Here is a 20149-nt window from a genome sequence, read left to right on the forward strand (position 1 = left end):
TTTGGAGCCATTTTCCAGTCAACTCATTGTGTATTTTCTTGTAATGCTGTACTTCATTATATTATATTGTGTAGAACAAGTTGTCTGTCAAAACAGAATAAATGTAAAATTGTAATTGTGTAAGGCTCTGTAAATCATGTGCAAATAAATCATACATTTTGGTTAAAATGAAAAACTTTGTACGATGGGTCTTTTTCTCATGGAATATCATCATCTGAAAGTGACAAACATAAGGGAATCAATGTGTGGTGAAGAGGTTTTCAACTAGTGGTTTAATCCCAACGAGGCCTGGTTCTTGATAATTTTACCGTGACGAAGTCGAGGTAAATTATCAAGAACCAGGCCTCGGCGGGTTTAAACCACTAGTTGAAAACCGATTCAACACACTTTGATTCCCATTCATAAATACCTTTTCGGTCCAAAACATCAACACTTTTTGGTCAAAAAGTAAAATAAATGCAAACATTTTAATGGTTCAATGATTTCTTTCAACACAACACCCCTCCAGCTATGAAATGGTAAAGCCTCCCACCGCCCTCGGGTAAACAACTCCTTATAAGGGAATGCTGTGCGCGTATCGCGTGATGTGGCACAACTGTTTCAGCCGTTGCTCTCGACCAATAGGAATAAAGAAACTGTCTTGTAAGAATAGGTGCAAGCTCGCGTGTCACGCCCATGTTTCAAAACTTTTTACTGGTCCTAAACAAAGGTTTATACACACCAACATGACCGGCTCTCCATCAATAGGAATAGCGAAACTGTCCGAGGTATTTATGAATATGGCTTTTATTTTAGCTTTCTCTAGTTCTCAATAATTACACCATACGTTGCTGTGATTATAAATAAGAGGCAAAGAGAGAAATTATTAATGGTGTCAAACATGATTAGTTTTATTGCAATGAACATTCCACCATTGATATCAATACAGTACAACCAAACAGATGACGGCAAAGTCTTTTCACCTGAAGTAATCAACGCTGCTAAATTAATATCTAGGGCCAATTTTATAAAGCTGCTTAAAGGCACTGGACACTATTGGTAATTGTCAAAGACCAGTCTTCTCACTTGGTGTATCTCAACATATGCATAAAATAACAAACCTGTGAAAATTTGAGCTCAATCGATCAACGAAGTTGCGAGATAATAATGAAAGAAAATAAACCCTTGTCACACAAAGTTGTGTGCTTTCTGATGCTTGATTTCGAGACCTCAAATTCTAAACTTGAGGTCTCGAAATCAAATTCGTGGAAAATTACTTCTTTCTCGAGAAACTGCTTCACTGCAGAGGGAGCCGTTTCTCACATTGTTTTACATTATCAACCTCTCCCCATTACTCGTAATCAGGGGAGGTTTTATGATGATAATTATTTTGAGTAATTACCAATAGTGTCCACTGCCTTTAACGGCCGATACTGGGGCAATTTCCATTTCATAGTGCTGCTAATGGTAAGCACACAAAGAAATGCTAACCTTCCGACGCTTACTGTATGAAAATGAATGAAAATATGCTAGTGCGCTGTAGCTAAAGAAATTCTGCTATCAATATAGCTAGCACAAAAATTTGATACTGTTAAACAGCATTATGAAATTGGTCCCTGGTAAGCAAATGCATTCACCAATAAGTTGACATGCTTTTGCTTTGCTTACGGTATGCAGTTTGTGTGGATTATACATTCTGCTTAAGGCAATTCTGTAAGCAGAAAACTTTAGCTTGCAGGCTTTATGAAACGAGCCCCTAGTTTTTTGCCAAGGCATTAGCGAGATTATTTATCCCTTTAAAAGTGTTGTCTACCATGAGCTGTGTTCTATTAGGCAAAGTTTGCGGCAGCGTTAACTTTCATGTTCCTTTTCCATGAGAGCTACAATAATGCTTTGAATGTATACAAAATAGTGGTCTTCATAATTGCAGTACATAAGATTCTATTCTGCCACGTCTTGTACAATGATGCGCTTTATCACAAGTTACCACTTAGATTTGAATTCCTATGACTAAAGGGACAGTTGTGACATGTACGTCACACGATTTGGGCAAGCTTTTGCATATAAAAATTATGTAAACGAGAACCCATACATAAATCTGAACGAATGTGTATGGCACAATGGTACTAGGTTTTCCCATCTGGCAGTTGCTATACAAAGCTTGCCCTGAACCACTTGGCATAGCAACTGTAAGCAGTAACTCGTGGCTATATAAGCAAGTCATTGTACAAGACTTTATACAAATCTAACTCGCAAATGGCTTATTAATGGCTTTGGCAGTGGCTATGGCTAGAAGCAGTGGCTCATGGTCGGATCGCTCAAAAGGTCTGCTCTTCGATGTTGCTGATGCAGACAGTAGCCATTAACCATAGCCAAATCATTCCAAAGCTGACCTAGAATGCAACATAATTTCATCATCCCACAACCCTCCTTAAATTGTCATGTTCCTTACATTCATGACTGATAATTAAAAAGCTGATGCTCATTTTGACAAGAAGGGGATCTGACTATAGTTCCCTGCGGCTGCTTATATTATAGAACAAATTAACAAGATTGCGGTGCACTGTGACTAAAGGTCTATTGTGTAAGTAGCAAATCCCAAAAAATTGTAAGATTTTAGCATCTTTAATTCCGTCAAGATGTTTTAATGCAATCAAGTCTTTTGCACTAAAATAGAAAATAACCCCGAAAATTCATTAAAAACAAATCCAAACAAATCCATTAAAGATGATAGACATTTAAGTCTACTGTACCAGAACTAGATAGATAAGTTGATAGAGAGCTACTTCATTTATCCGAAGGCTGTTGGTTCAAATCCCGCTCTTGCCTGTTTATTCTTGTTCAACAAAATACAACCCACCCCCCCACTAAAAAAGGTAACTATCAGAAAATGATAATACTTGCATTGGCGATTGAATAATTATTTACACTAATAAGAATAATATACACTTAAGATTCTTCAGTTTTGAACTTGATCCTCTCAAGTTAAAATCAAAGTGAAAGAAAATACGTTACCAACAAGTACACAGTATGGCTGTGTCAAAACTGGCGGCTGTGGCTGTTGCTATGGAGGTTTCCAAGGGAAGCCTATGCTTCAATGCATGTTGGCATAGTGATCCAGCCATAGCCACTAATTTGAAAACAGTATTCTTAGATTTGGAAATGGTCTACGTGTATGTACAGTTGTATGTGTCAATAACTCTACATGATATTTCCTTCAGATTTACCTTATGCATTATGTCGCTATCATTTCAAAAAATTTCATATCCATATTTTTAAACTACTTCGCTTACTGGACTTATGAAAAAAAACCTGTTAAAAATAGCGGCAAGAAAAATGCTACCAAAAAGGGGAAAAAAGGTTCATAGCTTAACAGACAAAATACTCTTGTCATATGTAACATTTGCAAGTGGTATCTTGCACAATTGTGCTGGGCCCAGTTTCATGGCTCTGCTTACAGTAAGCACATAGTCGGCGCTTACGGCAAGCGTATTTCACGGGTTAGCGGCATATTTGGGCTTCTGCGTGTGCGTACTTCACATTACTAGGTATTCTACCCTTACAAGGCTAGCGCAGAAATTCAGCGCTTGCACGTAACCGGGAATCGTGATCGTAAGGGCGGAATTCGGCGGTAAAAAGAGCCATGAAATTGGGCCCTAGTTCTTTGAAAAAGAAAGGAATATCTTATCAAGTACAAGGGCTGACCTTCGTGTACTCATGGTATCGGCTCTAATAGACTTTTCAGGCGTTATTAATCAAAAGTTTGTTTATTTTTTTGCGGGCAAACGAACAAAAACAAGACTGTGGTGCTTAACATACCAGTAAATCACACATTTGGCATGTTTGGTTATAATAGTTTTAATTTCCTAACTATTATAAGTCATTTAAAATAGTGAATCTTTTAAAACACACTTTTAAAGGTAAAGTAAATTTCACATTTCTTTGAAAGTGAAAAATAAGAGCTGAAAAAAAAAATGGCAAGTCATCATGCCTACACTTTAAGGGCCACCTTTGGTAAGGGCCACCTTTGGTAAAAGTCAAGGAATAGTTTTCTCACTTGGTTAATCCCAACATATGCATAAAATAACAAAGTCAATGAAAATTTGGACTCAATTGGTCATCGAAGTTGCAAGAGAATAATGAAAGAAAAAACACTCCTGTTGCAAAAATTTGTGTGCTTTCAGATGCCTAAAAAAGGCTTCAGGCCTGGCTGAAGTCTTTTAATATACGAGTGAGAAATTTCCTCTTTCTCAAAAACTACGTTACTTCAGAGGGAGTTGTTTTTCACAGTGTATTGTACTATCAACAGCTCTCCATTGCTCGTTACCAAGTAAGTTTTTACAATAACTATTATTTTGAGTAACTACCAATAGTGTTCTGTGCCTTGAAACAATTGACAAATTATAAACATAATTATTGTTCTACACGTGTAAATTTATGTTTATGCTTTATATCTTGTTTATGAATGTACAGGTTATGTGGACAATGTGTATACAATGTACATGATGAATATGCTGTATTTATGAGAGAAAAGTTTCCTTTGTGTGATCACTAAGGTCAGGCTCGGTCACACCTAGTCTTGGCTCAAGTATTGATTGTCCTTGCCATGAGTTCGAGTATGCCATACTAAAAGGCGCCAAGAGTAATCAATATTGGAATGGCGCCTAGAATCAAGGCTACCCATTAGTTTATGTCTCAGCAAATTGCGGACAATATACATACATACATATGACAAAAACAAATGCACTCATTTAGATTTCACATACCAAACAATGGTGCTGTGCTAATTAAAAAAATTAATTAAACATGGGGTAAATGAAAGTGTTATTATAGAGGAATCCGTTCTGGGTCTACAGCTTTTGATAGATGAAGACTTAACCATTTCGAGACCATAGCGGCCACAAGCGGCTTGTACCAAAATGTCCAAAGAGGCCGCAAACAGCAGAAAGGTTTGACCTACTTCCATTCACATTAAAGACACTGGACACTATTGGTAATTGTCAAAGACTAGTCTTCTCACTTGGTGTATCTCAACATATACATAAAATAACAAACCTGTGAAAATTTCAGCTGGATCGGTCGTCGAAGTTGCGAGATAATAATGAAAGAAAAAACACTCTTGTCACACGAAGTTGTGTGCTTTCACATGCTTAATTTCTTATTCTAAATCTGAGGTCTCAAAATCAATTTCGTGGAAAATTACTTATTTCTCCAAAACTACTTCACTTCAGAGGGAGCCGTTTCTCACAAAGTTTTATACTATCAACAGCTCTCCCATTACTCGGTACCAAGTAAGGTTTCATGCTAATTATAATTTTGAGTAATTACCAATAGTGTCCACTGCCTTTACGAAATCAAAGTTCATGTAACGGTCATGTCCAGGTATGAAATTGTCTAATGTAGCATATTAACATAGGATCTCAGTTTTTAAACAAAAAAACTAAATTTTCTGTTTCATGTTATTTCTGCCGACATTTTTTACTGACAAAATTTGATAAAAGAAATTAGCAATAATAGTACTAGCAACATCTGGGCGTTTTGTGAGAAAATGAATGGTCTTTAATGAGTTAAACATCAGTCCTTTATGCAGTCTTCCGTCACACCCTGCGCAGCGAGCTCTGATAGAACATTGTCGAAGTAGTTGGGGTCCGGGAACCCATGTCCCGTCACATTGGAGCCAAACTCGGTCTTGTGGTGAATTTCGTTCCAGACGACTGTACTGGATTCTCCCGTCGTGGCCGACGTTGCAATGGTAAAGAGTAGACGTCTCTCCCAGGCCACTATGAGAAGCCGAAGGATCTAAGACAAATTTAAACATTTGAATTGTTTTTTTAATTACTTTTTATAAAACAAAAACAAAATGGAAATGCTAGTGTATCTTTAAGAGGAAGCGGTAACTCTACTACAAAAAACGAAAATATTTAATACATTAAATGCAATTAAGTTGCTAAGCAACAATAAAAAGGGTACTGCTAATAAATAATATACGCCTACATTACATTTACACACACATTTTTTAATAGCAACCTGTTTTTTAAGAGTGAGACATTTCTATGCTCAACATTACTCCAAATTAATTATTTGTTTTAATACTATCCAAGTAGATTTTTGCAAAATTTTGAAAGACGGAAATTTCCCCTTGACATTGCCACAGGAATACTGAATCTCTTAACAAAATGAGTCTGAAGCACTAGAACCGTCTTCCACTAAACGCTCTTTTTTCTGTTTTCCTCATTTGATATGGAACTAAGATATTCCAAAGGGAATGTTGAAAATAATGTGCCATGATGATTTCTTGAAAGACACAAATAAATTCTTCAAGGAATTCACTCCTTGAAAAGTTCTCCAATATACAACAGAAAGTCCAACTTTCCCCCAAGGCCCCAAAGACAAATACAAAACAGCTGTTAATTCAGCGTTAACATGACACTCATAATTTCCCGAGACAGTTCAGACAATCACACTCGGACAGGTTTTAATGAGCCGTTTCAGACTCGATCATCAAATGCCAGCTGCTTTTGCGTCCTTGAAGGCAATTTTTGCCCCTCAAGAGAGGTAGATTTTCTCCTCAATGTCACACTAAACGCACAAAAGATATGAGTATTTTTTAACCTGTTTTTGTTTGTCTTTTACAAAAGATAAACGGAAACAAAATTACTTACTCCCTCAAACAGAAGGGAATTTCTGAACATGGATGAGAGTGAGTTTGTGGTTTTGTCTTGCCCAGTAAGGGAATAATAGAGTGGTGATGAGGTCTAAGAGGGGCCATTTAAAATAGAGTCAACACTCTTTTATTATTATTTATATATACCCTTGTAAAATAATAAACAACAATTTTAAGTAAATAAACAATACAATAGGGTAAACAAAATATGCTTTGCTTGATTGGTAAATGTAATGTGTATTTGGTTTGCAATAACACAATGGGTATAAAGACAGCATAAAAAGTAACTCTGCTGCTTTAAAAGCACCTATAATTTTAAAATTGTTACTCATATTCTAAAAATGAAAATACCAGGAAACGAAATATATTATTACAGTGATTTGTACACCTTGTTTCTTACAATCGGTTGAGTATTGTTGTTGTGGTATGTGCTTACAGGTCAAAAGTGCCCATTTCCATTGTTGCAGTAACTCCTATTGACACGATTGATCCCTCCTCTGATTCAGTGTGAAGCTAATAGCGGGAATATGAAAAGCTGTTCTTGACAATAGGAGACTGCAACAATAGAAATGGGCACTTTTCATCTGTAAGCACCTGTTGTTACTTTTTTATTTTGCTGTCTTTATATCTACTTTGCTGTTAGGATTGAAGTTCTTTGGGAACTTGTCTTTGCTATTTATTATACTGCCGTGGAGCAGATTTTTAGAATCCGGGAGACTACATGACGTAGTACTAAAAATAACTGTCCTGCTTATAAACTACTACCTGGGCAGAAGGTAGGAAATGTGCTGGAACTACTACTTTCGCTTAGTGGATCAAGGGACTTGTTGATATTATTGGGAAGTATTTTGAATTGAATTGAACCATTTTACTTCAGGGTTAAAATAGAAGCAATTGTATAAATTGAAGTACCTTTCTTCCTATCTCGTTGTCAGGTAAGTAGCAATGACGAGGGAATCCACGAGCAGAGTAACGCTTGCCAGGATTAGGATGGTCCGCTCCCTGCCAAACAAAATTATAAAACAATTCAATACTTGTTTTTGAAGGGTGAGTTTACTTTTGGTTTGTTCAATTGTTTTCATCCTTTATAAACAAAAATACAAACAATGAAATAATGTGGTCAAAAGGTGGATGTTTTTTGAGATATTGCTGAAAATGCGGAGTGATTATGTCCACCCAGGAAAAAATCATCCGTAATTTGAATTCCCAATCTGAGAAATGTCACTGTCAGAAACGATACTCATGTTCAAATCTTTTGGGGATACAAATTTTCAGATTAACGTTCTATCTAAAACATTCTCTTTTCATTTTGTAATGTACACTGTATGTCTTTGTGTTATTAATAAAAAAAAAATTTTTAATTCAATTATTTCTTTTGACTCAACCACAATTTTGAACAACAAATAAAAAATAAAAAAAATAAAATAAAGATTTGACTTTTTTTGAATGGTCCCCGAGACTGAATTGCTAAGACTCACCTGTGTGCCCGGTGGTATATCATAGATGATTCTGATGGCGCAGCATTCAGGAAAGCCTTGTAGGGAGTGTGGGATGATGTGGTAATCCATACGACCAGGAGGTTGGTTGCCATGCTTCACACCATAGATGGTCTTACACGTCGGACATTGAATACTCCCATCCTAGACAATACAAGATGAATATCATCAATTAATTTTGAGTAGAACAATTTTGAGTTGAACCAATTTTGAGTTGATCAATATTTTGAGTTGATCAATTTGGGGTTGATCAATTTGGGATTGATAAATTTTGAGTTGATAAATTTTAAATTCATAAATTTTGAGTTGATCAATTTTAAGTTGATTAATTTTGGGTTGATAAACTTTGGGTTGATGGCAATTTTGATTTGATCAATTTTGAGTTGAAAAATTTTGGTTCGATCAATACTTCCATCCTAGACAATAAAACAAAACAAAATGAATATCATCAATTTGAATTTAAATAAATGAAACTATAAAATGCAATATTTGACAACTTACTTTTGGGCCGCTGCCGTACATTGCATGAAGACATCCCCTGTGAAACAGATGACCGCATTTGTTGAGTTTTAAGACCATGTCGTCTGAGTTATCCGTGTAGTGTGACCCCTCTGTAAGCTTCTCATAGCATATCGGACATTCCTGCAAAATAGCCGTAGAACTTTGAATTTAACATCATTAAGTTCTAGTTAAATCATATTTAATGATTTGTTAATTTGTCAACAATCAGTATTAATGACTTTCTATAATTCTTGTGTCCTACCTACAAACCAAAGTGCATGAAAGTCCCGTGAACAAAAAAAATCCACAGGCATATTACTCCAGTGGGATTTGAACCTCCGATAATTGCCATTCTATAATGAACACATGTCTTACCACTAGACCACCAAACTTGCCCAGTAGCTAGAAGCAGTTCAAATCCTACGTTTAAGTAGCGAGTGCTGAAATGTACATTTTCTTGACATACTTTTAATGATTTCTAACTAAAGTGCACATTTCAGAAGAAATTATTTCACAGGATGCTTACTATCATTACCTTTTTTTATAACACGAAGTCTTTCGGATTATAATCACACACATTTTTTACCGGGGTCATCACCAAAGTATGACCCTACCTTTAAAGGCAGTGGACACTATTGGTGATTACTCAAAATAATCATTAGCATAAAACCTTTCTTGGTGACGAGTAATGGGGAGAGGTGATGAAGTGCCATAGTTTTTGAGAAAGAAGTAATTTTCCACAAATTTGATTTCGAGACCTCAGATTTAGAATTTGAGGTCTCGAAATCAACCATCTAAACGCACACAACTTCGTGTGACAATGGTGTTTTATTCTTACATTATTATCTCGCAAGTTGGATGACCGATTGAGCTCAAATTTTCACAGGTTTATTTTATGCATATGTTGAGATACACTAACTATGAAGGCTAGTCTTTGACAATTACCAATAGTGTCCACTGCCTTGAAAGGCACTGGCATTGGTAATTGTCTAATTTCATGAAGTTGCAGAGAATAAAGAACGAAAAAAATAAACCCTTGTTGTACAAATTTGTGTGCCTCAGGCCTCAAGTCTCACAATATTTGAGTGAGTAATTATCTCTTTCTCAAAACTACGTTACTTCAGAGAGAGTCGTTTCTCGCTATGTTTTGCACTATCAACAGCTCTCCATTTCTTGTTACCAAGTAAGTTTTTATGCTAACAATTACTTTGAGTAATTATCAATAGTGTACCGTGTTGTTTTATGTATGGGTCTATTTTGTGTGCAGAGGTATTCAATCATTCATTCATTCATCATTGGTTTATTCTTTATAAACAAAATTCCCATGGCGACCAAAGGTCAAATTACAGGAAAATATACAGAGGTTAAAAATGATAACACTATAACACTATAACAACTTTCTGACATTAATTTGTTATGACATAACCATATACTTTGGTATATGACGATTAAACTCAACTCTTGCTGATGAGATAATAATAAAGGCAACCTTTGTGCTGTCAGAACAATTATTAATGTTCGTAATCTAAACCTCTAGTCCATGCATACTCATACTTCATCCAGTACTTGAACATGAACACCCACATGTTGAAACAGATACATCCATTAATCAGCCAAAAGGCTAATGAAGCCTCTCCACGTTTTGGCACATTTTAATTTGACAATTCCACTGTGAAAGATCCCCCCCCCCCCCGAGGCAAGACTCTGGCCAAGATGGCACCATCTTGCAGTAAATCACATCCTCATGCCCCGTGTGATCAATGACTTGATATTATCTCAGCCTTACCTCATCCGGACTCTTCTTGACTTTTGTCACGTAATTCTTCATGACATCATCGGCAGAGTCAACTGTGAAGAAAGAGCATAGTTGACTTTAAAGACAGACCACGTTCGTAATATACCCTTCCCAAGAAATTAACTCAAATCTATTGTCCACTAAATTAAAGGAACACGTTGCCTTGGATCGGTCGAGTTGGTCTTTGAAAAGCGTTTATAATCTTTTGTTATAAAATGCATATGGGTAGAAAGATGTTGGAAAAGTGGAATACCAAGTGGAAAACATGCCTCGAAATTGCACGGTTTGCCTTTTAGCTCATCGACTAACACGGTCGGCCATTTATGGGAGTCAATTTTTTGTAAAAAGTAAAAGGAAAACGTTGCGCATGTCACAGGGCTTCGGGGATAGAACTCTTGAGGGCGCTATTGTGTTTAAAACTCTTAGCTAATTGCCTGCCGGCATAGTGAACAATGCAATTGTAGTATTCGCTCTACAGGTAAGTAGAGTGAAGTACACCAAGTAATTTTGAGGCAAATTTGTGTGGATCATTGTATTCTACGTTTAAAACATCTTTCCAACCATATGCATTTTATAAACGCTTTTATAACAAACGGTTATAAACGCTTTTTATAGACCAACTCGTCCGATCCAAGGCAGCTTGTTCCTTTAAACAAGAAAAATATAAAAGGAGTAAATACAATGAAAATATTTAGACAGTGCAGTACAACATATAAATTGGCAAGAGTAAACACCTCAAACACAACCCTGCCCTCCAACCCCATCGTGATTGGAGTCATGACAAACTTAAAACGGTAAAAGCTACATGTATTTTAAAAACTCGGTAAATTGCACATTATGCATGGGCACTCACTAACACTACTGGCCTGGATTTCATGAAGCACTAGGATGGATATTAAGATGAGATGTTTACACTGCCATGGTAATATGTTTTGTGACATCACATACATGTATAATGTTTTGATTAGTAGGCCTATGTGCATTGTACGTCTAACCGTCTAAGTGCAGTTTACCTTTGATTTATCAGTGTCTGGGTGCAGTGTCAATTCGACAGACACTATTCAAAACTCAACAAAGCATGTTTCTTTTTCCTCCAAAGATTCAGCATCATCACACATACATTAGGTGAGTTTAAAGAGGAGCTCTATTGTCAAATTCAGTTTTTAGATCCACTCATTTTAAATAGATAGAGTCCTCATTTAAAGCCATTGGACACTTTAGGTAAAAAGAATTGTCCAAGGCCCACACTTCGTGTATCACAGCTTATATATAAAATAACAAACCTGTGAAAATTTAGGCTCAACCGGTCATCGGAGTCGGGAGAAAATCCACCTTTGTATCCGCACGTTTCGCCGTGTCACGACAAGTGATCAAAATAAATCCGTAATTCTCGATATTGAGAATTGATATTGTTTTACTGTTTTCTCAAAAAGTAAAGCATTTCATGGAATAATATTTCAAGAGAAGTCTTTCACCACTACCTTCTGTAAACCTTGTAAGTTATTTGTAAATCTGTGAACTTTTTTTTTTTCTGTACCGAAAGGGTCCAATGGCTTTAAATGTGGACAACATCCGAGTTTCTAACCTCATGTTAAAATGGTGTCAAACATGTAAAATACCACAGTGTTTGAAACCCTGAAGGAGTAATTATTGTAGAACAGTTGATTAGGTCATATTTCAAATTAATGGTTCATGCACTTTTGTAAAAGAATTTTTAGTTCAATCCTGAATGTTTGTGATATTCAATAAAATTGACAATGAATTTAACCTTCTGATTGGTTACAAAATCCCCCAACTTTCATGAGAACTTGCTCTTTTTAAAAATGAGTGCATCAAAAAACTTTATATGGGGGTTGTCTCTTCCCATTCCAAGTTAATCTTGTTTACAAAAAAAGAGTATGCGCTACCTCTGACGAGCGTAGTTTTTCGCTTCTTCTTGTTGGGTTTGATTCCCTCGACGGGTCGGATGCTGCCCCTCGACGTTGGCGGGGGCGAGAAGATCGGGATGGGCGTCGGGTGGATCATGACTGGAACGGCTGTGGAGAGCAACAGGCCGGTGATGGCTGATGGTGGGAGACCGAAGAGGGGACAGACAGGGACAGGGGGGAGCAAGATGGCACCATGAGAGAGTGAGGAGAGAGCAAAAACATGAAGGCAAGGTGATGGAGTGAAGACGTCGGGTGGGGGTGGAGGGTGGGAGGTGGAGAGTAATGGATGATGAGTGAGTGTGGGATAAGTAGGATGGGTTAATATTATTTGTTAGGGACACCTGCGTAGGGGAACTCCACGGGTACTCAGGTTACGTTACGTTACTCACGCTACATTTTGATATAATTTTGTGTTTCCATGGGCTTACTGAAAAGGTTTAATATTTGTTAAAGGTTTAATACTGGTAGATAGAGTTAACCTATACCTACCTACATGTACATGTATGTGAGCACCGAAGAAGACATCCCCAAAAAAGTGGTTTGGTAGACAAGACACAGTTACTAATGTTCCATTTTCGTACATTTTCACAATGTGAGTAATCATACATCTAACGTGAGTGACTGTTAAATTGACCATAAAATTCCATCCATTTGGTTAAATATATCACGTTATCATGGTGTGTCGCGGTCGAGCAGAGTGTAGGTTCGAGTTCCAGTCTTGACATTTGTGTCTATAAGCAAGACAATCAACCATTCAGGGCCCAATTTCATAGAGTTGCTGAGCACAAAAATTTGCTTAGCATGAAATTTCTTCCTTGATAAAAACAGGATTACCAATCAATTTTCCACTTGCTGCATATTGCGTGTTACAGGTATTCAGCTGTTGTTTGCTTATCCGGAAAATCTAGTGGAATTTTTTTGGTAATCCTGTTTTTATCAAGGAAGAAATTTCATGCTGAGCAAATTGTTGTGCTTAGCAGCTCTATGAAATTGGGCTCAGGCCTGTGTGCTTCGTTTTTGAAAGAGCATAAAAGGGCACCCGTCAAGTCATTTTCACCCCTAGAGGAAATTGTAAATTTCAACTGGAGCATTTCAAGGCAGGCACAAAGACAATGATCTGGGGGCATGGAGGCAATTGTTTCTTCCGTGAACATGGTGAAGTCATTTATTGCTTTGTCCAGTGGTTTGGACATACAGCTAATGTCCTGTGTGTTGTGTATTTTTTCCAGTACAAAAAGAGACCGGAGGTTTGCCCATACGTTCTGGCACTGGCTGTTGAGTGCACCACAGCACCTCATACACCAAATTATTCAAAAACTTAAAAAACCTGTCTTTGAGGTTTTGCACTAGGTTAGATTCTGGCACTGTTATCAGTTTGGTGGATAACAAATTGAGTGCATTCTACATATGGAATGAATCTACATGTTTTTACTTTCCGTGTAAAATGTAAGGGTTTTCCATTCTGCAATAGCCTAAAAAAATCTATATTGAGCAGACATGTATTCAAGGTAATGGTTGCAGGTTGTGCGTTTGAAAACTTTTAAGTTTATGATCATGCACTTTTGGGTAAAAATGCAACAGCCATTTTAGCATGAGATGCTGCTAGATTTAAGAAGCATGTAAAGTACATGTATGATCGCATGATTACATGGCGAGATCTTAAACAAAATGATACATTTTTTGTTCTTTCTCATTTGGATTGATACAATGTGTAATGCAGTACCAGAAAAAAACTTAAGTTTTAGTTTGAATGGAAATTTTTTATTAAGACATGTAGAGAACAATCTTGATGTCGAGAGTTTCACATTTTACTTTAAATTAAAAATACACTTTCCTCGAACATAATCTTAACAAGTATAATACAATAATGTCCAACATGCAGTTGTTATTTAGTATCTATTAAGTTATTTTTCCAATAGACTGTGCAAGTCTCGCGCTGATTTGAACTTCCGGGACCATTGTGGTCCCAACCTTATGGAGTTTTACGTTGGGGAGATTTTGTTTCGTCCATTACTTTAGTTTAATATAGTTTATGACCATAAAAATGACATAAAAAATGTTGTTAAAAATGTAATACTAATTAACAACATATATAAAAGTTATCAAAAAGTCAACATAATAACGAAGAAAAACCGATATTTAAACTTGACCTCAGGTCAGGTTACTTGTAAAAAATTAAGAATTTGTACCCATCTGCGATCACGAAACTTACGCAGACGCTTGCTTTGGCCGCGCGGGGTGGAAAGCCTTTTTATTGGTCGCTTAGGCGTTGGCTTCCTCTTTAAAATGCGTCACGCGTTTATCTAATGCCCTTGCGACCATCGTGCGTCCGCGTATAAACCAGCTTTCAGTAGTTTCACATTCGGGCGTAGATTTACAAAAGGGGTTTCAAAACATTTAAGATCAAACAAACATCCTTGTCCCAGAGTTTTACTTTTGTCTATACATAGACTTTAACCGACAATTGTGTATTTGTTTAAAAAGCTAAAACTAATTTAAACACGCTTTAATGGTTATTTTTGTTGTTCAGATTCGGCATTAAGAAAAAATTACAGCTAAGATTTGACTCATAAACAAAATTAAGTTCTTCAGTTGTCGTGTTTTCTCGCTCCGGTGCGCGCGAGACTTGCACAGTCTATTGAACAAATGCAGTTGGCATTGCGTAATAAGGGGTGGAGGAGCTCAGTGCAGTTTTGAACTACAATAAGTACACAATAACAAGTAAGGCCACATAAAAATAAAAAATTGTTGATCGTCCTTTTTTTTTTGCAGATGGGGAGGGAGGGAGTTTTTTTTAGTTTTTTTTTAAAGTTTTGTTGACATGCCAAATATGAAATCAAGTAAAAAGAAATCATCACAATCACTATAAAACAGAGGGTTTGTGTGTTTTTGATGTTTTCAATAGTTTCGTCAAACAAATTTAACTCCTAAATGACATTTTCTGTAAACTTTTTCAAACAACTAAGCACAGTGTAGTCCAAGTAAATATTTGAAGAATTGTTCTTGCTTTGCCAACATGAATAAAAACCTTCTCTAAACATCTTTTCAAACCTGTACATTTTGAAAAAAATATCAGCCGAAAAATCTGGGCAGTAAAAGTATAAAGAGATATCCAGCCATGGGAAAAATAAAAGAACACAATGTCAGACCATGACCTCAGCACCAGTCCTTGACACTACTGCACAACATTTCTGCCACGCCTAGTATCCTGCTTTTTCAAACATTTGTTTGACCGAAAATATCATTGGAAAGGTCGTTTTTTATGATAATAAAAAAAAAATAAAAAAATAAATGGGGTCGGGGGGGTTTTGAACGGTCGGGCAGGGACGATCAACAACTTTTTTTTTGTATGTGCCCTAATACATTTATTTGCCAAAGCAAACAACTGAAGGGAACCACCCATACAAACTGTGTAGCAAAACAACTGGTAATCCCCTTCCACTAAGAAACGATTTCATTCTTCCTGGATAAGGTCATTTGCACTTGGCAGCTGTTTTAAATTATTTTAAGATTTTTTTTTCAGTTTCTGAAAGTTCAAGACACTTTCAACCTCCCACTTTTGATCATTTATTTACTGTTAAGGGGGCTGGGGTGGAGGTCTGATGTGTTGTACATATGTTTTTAAAGATCAAATGCCAAATTGACAGAATATGTTATCAGTGCACAATTGTGTTGTCATGGATACGCTGGGCTAGACGAAACCTGGGGTCGATTTCACAAAGAGTTAGGACTAGTCCTAACTTAGGACTAGTCCTAGGAGATATACAAACTGCATGGATAGTCCTAAGTTAGGACGGGTTTGTCCTAACTCGAGATAAGACTAGTCCTAACTCTTTGTGAAACCCACCCCTGATTAACTTTGATGGTCAAATAAAATTATTAGGAACAAGTTATTATACAATAATTGCCAGTGCAGTGCATGGTAAATTAATAAGAATGTTTTCTATTTTATACAATGTATTTTCCCCCCATTTCAATTTTTCTTGTTAAGGAGTGACTTTTGCAAAACCATTTTTTTTTTAAAGGACTTGGAACACTGGAAGAAATTTAAATTGTTCAAAAAAAGGAGCTGAATGATCACGATAACCAGCATTAGAAATGATTCGAACAGCCCGCTTTTGTAAAGTAAATAGTTTCTTACACTGAGCTGAAGAACACCCCCCTGTTTTATACCTTGTAGTTTCTGCCCGTTTCAATTTTTACTTTTTATAGGAGTGACTTTTGCAAAATATTTACTTTTTGATATGTGTCTCATTATTGCAATAAGTCACAATCCCAGGGCTAAGTCTCGCTAATTTCTTACCAGTCATAACAGGGCTGAGCCTAGCCCCAGCTGCATGGGCAGGTCGAGCTGTTATGGAATTAGGCGTTGATTGCGATCTGAAATGAAAAGGTGTGATAGGTTTAGGTGTGATATAATTAGTGCTTAAATTTTGACTTAACCTATGTCATAAAATAGTCACAATTGTAACAAATAAACTGTATTATTTAGACAAATTTCAATTAGACTTATAACAAAGTATTTATATTTCCAAGAATTGTGTATAAAGTAGAATACGATAATAGTCTTCGTTGAGTTGTTCCTCGAGTTCATTACCCACAAAACCAGTCTACTGCACAAACAACCAGTCCTTATTCACTGCAAACAATTCATTTAGACAGTAAGAGAATTTTGTGATTTCACCGCAGTCAATTTCCCATTCATTTTCATCTGAAGTGTGTTTTACATCATGATCACAAAACATAATCATCATATTTCTCATAATGCTTCCTGGGTTTGTAATTGGACTCAATTTGTCTGCCTCCCAAGGACATGTTCAATCTATAAAAAAGTGATAGGTAAATAGATTTAGGATGCAGTTTACAATGCTATAAAGAACCAAAGCATATCGAAAACTCATAGCGATAAGCAATACATACACGTGATGCATACAATTTACAATGTGTTTTATACGCATGATTAGAAAACGTTTAACTGATCTAAAGATATAACTGGGTTTTTTCCTTTTAAAAATAATGGGAGCCAGGAGTTGTAGAGGGGCAAAAACAAGTATTCTCAAAACAGGTGTCTCAATTAAAGGCACTGGGGTGGATTTCACAAAGAGTTAGGACTAGTCTTATCTCGAGTTAGGGCGAATTACTCGTCCTAAGTTAGGACTAGCTGTACATTTTTGATATCTCTTAGGACTAGTCCTAACTCTTTGTAAAATCGACCCCTGGACACCTTTGGTAATTGTCATAGACCAGTCTTCTCACTTGGTGTATCTCAACATAATATGTTTGCTATATTGGTTTGTTATTTTGGTTTGTTATTTTTAATATATTTTTTATATCAGGACAAATCCCCTTGATTTCTGTTTTTTTTTTTGTGACACAATAAATGTTGAACTCACCTTGTCATTCTGCTTGCTGCAGCCGCAGCAGCAAGACATGATGTGGTGGAGCTAGAACTCATCACAGCACCACTTGTAATACTTGGCCTCTGAATGGCTGTGTTACTCACTCCGGCCATGGTAGTCGGCACACTCACAGAGCGTGGTAGCGATCTCAACCCAGTATTGCTGCTCCCCGTGCTTGTTCCCGCTGCATTTGGGTCCGGCGGGGAGGACCAAGCCACCGTGGCCCGCACTCCACTTGTCGCAGCCACTGACTTCCGTGACGTCGTGCGTTTCCCGGCATTTTTCTTCGACGACCGCCCCATCGACGATGAAGCTGTCGCTGAACAGTCTGAACCCTGCGAGGAATTTGAATCATCCAGTGGCGGTGCCGTCGATGACTGGGACGCGGGCTGTAGACTCGTGGGTCTACTCAAGCTCGGCGACCCACCATCCGGCGACTCCATCTCCACTGACAAAGAGTTCATACTAGCGCTCTTTCCAATAGGCGCTGATGCAAATTTGGGATATCCAGGAGCCGGTAAAACAACCCGTCGTATACTTCTGAGAAAGCCAGTCCCCAATCGCTTCTGTGTCATTGCAACTAGGTCGAGTTCATAAGGCAGGCAGCTCGCTGACACCGACAAGTCAATACTTCCGTACGGGTGTTTATAGGCCTCTTCAATGACTACTGAGGTGTCGACATCGTAAGGGCACCAGCCGTGGTCGTCCTGCCACTGCCACTCAATGTCTTGGGCCGGTGCCGAGGTAGAAGAAAAGGTGCGTCTTCGGATTGACCGAACCATTCCTGTGAAAATTCAATCAAGATTTCCATTTATGATGACCCTGAATACTCCTAGGCAATATGGGTTATGGATAATTATTACAATCCTTCACAGCATTAACAGACTTCTTTCAAGGTACTCTCTAAACAGAGCAGTCCCAGATCAATACAGTAGCAGTAGGAGACTTTCGGACGGTCCTTTTTCACAGGTCCCGCAAGTATACGCGCACAATACTGAGCATGTGCGCGCATGCTCACAGCCTTAAAAAAGGACTGTTATGCTGCCGCCAGTGTCTCAAAAGTCTCACATTTACTGTATTTTTTTACCACATAAATGGTTCCTTGCATACAACTTGAAACGTTTTAACTGCCAGCACTGGAAAGTTCCTTATATTCAATGATATGCGGTAAAATGAACCCAACGGCTGCTTCAAGAGTCGGTGAGATGTGAACCCATTAACCCCACATGTACAAATAATTGCTGCTTTGTGTATTATGATACAAAATATATCTCTCAAAGGTGAATCTCGGCCTATGTAATTTTCCGGAGGCGCAGCCAAGGAAAAATAGACCGCTCCTGGGATCACCGAGGCAGTCATAGTTTTAACTATAGCCATAGCGCGAGAAAATGCAGTCAACATTTGACTACTGACTGGTCTGACATCAGGGCCCAATTTCACAAAGCCTGTAAGCATAAAAAATTGCTTAGCACAGAAAAATCTTGCTTAATAGGAGCAGGTTACCAGCAAAAAAATTCCATAAACCTATTGTTGCAAATGGCCACTCAATTTAAGCTTCGCAAATAAATTTGCCAAGCAGTAACTCCTGCTTAACAGCTTTATGAAATTAGGCCCTATTGGAATGTTTTAGCCAGTACTCAAATACTGCTGTCAATAATTCAACACTTTAATACAACTAATGAACAACCACATGCATGACTTGTGCCCGTCAGTCAAATGCATGTACAGGTACCTGAATTCATATCTGTCCATTACATACACACACATGCACATAGTCACTTCCTACAGCCATCTCTATAGTTTGAGCAAATGAACCATTATGACCATTAGTGGAACTCCATGTACAGGTACATACATAATTTATATCCAGACACATTGAAAGCGCTTCTTCAGTCTCTACTCCCTGGTCCCCCTTCCCCACCAAGCAGCCATCTCTATAGTTTGAGCAAATGAACCATGATGACCATTAGTGGAACTCCATGTACAGGTACATACATAATTTATATCCAGACACATTGAAAGCGCTTCTTCAGTCTCTACTCCCTGGTCCCCCTTCCCCACCAAGCAGCCAGCATAATGTATTATGGCTCTGATGTAACATACGTATGTACTTTTTAAATGTTATAAGTTACATCATTCTGTAGTGCATTTAGTTCATTATAGATCTGTCCTTACCCTATGTTCAGTCTTAGGGGCAATTCATAATTACAGTTAAAAAACAAATTTAATTTTGTATTGACAAACATAAACTGACAAACATCAACAGAAGAACAAAGTAATGCCTAAATAGATCCAGATATTTTAGATAAAAGGTTTTTAACATCATTAGTTTTCAATGGCTTCTTCTGGCTGGAACAAACAACCTTGGAGTTTAATAAACACACAAT

At 37.3% G+C, this 20149-nt stretch overlaps 1 protein-coding gene across 3 annotated transcripts in view; it reads right to left on the reverse strand.

Annotated features, from left to right (window-relative positions):
* Nucleotides 1-5369: 5369 nt before the first annotated feature.
* The window catches only part of LOC139938451 (E3 ubiquitin-protein ligase DTX4-like), a 31463-nt gene continuing 16683 nt past the window's right edge, over nt 5370-20149 (reverse strand). Inside the window, exons 2-9 of one of the 3 annotated variants that reach the window (XM_071933989.1) lie at nt 17757-18546; nt 16667-16743; nt 12343-12471; nt 10427-10488; nt 8641-8781; nt 8122-8283; nt 7556-7645; nt 5370-5778 (exon numbers count right to left, since the gene is read on the reverse strand). In XM_071933989.1, the coding sequence (XP_071790090.1) occupies nt 5554-5778; nt 7556-7645; nt 8122-8283; nt 8641-8781; nt 10427-10488; nt 12343-12471; nt 16667-16743; nt 17757-18546 (1676 nt within the window). In that variant the 3' untranslated portion in view covers nt 5370-5553. Of the gene's footprint in view, nt 5779-7555; nt 7646-8121; nt 8284-8640; nt 8782-10426; nt 10489-12342; nt 12499-16666; nt 16744-17756; nt 18547-20149 lie in introns of all 3 variants that reach the window. The other 2 variants (XM_071933988.1, XM_071933990.1) reach the window with 2 other exon arrangements.

Source organism: Asterias amurensis, chromosome 6 (genome assembly GCF_032118995.1).
Source record: "Asterias amurensis chromosome 6, ASM3211899v1".
NCBI lineage: Eukaryota > Metazoa > Echinodermata > Asteroidea > Forcipulatida > Asteriidae > Asterias > Asterias amurensis.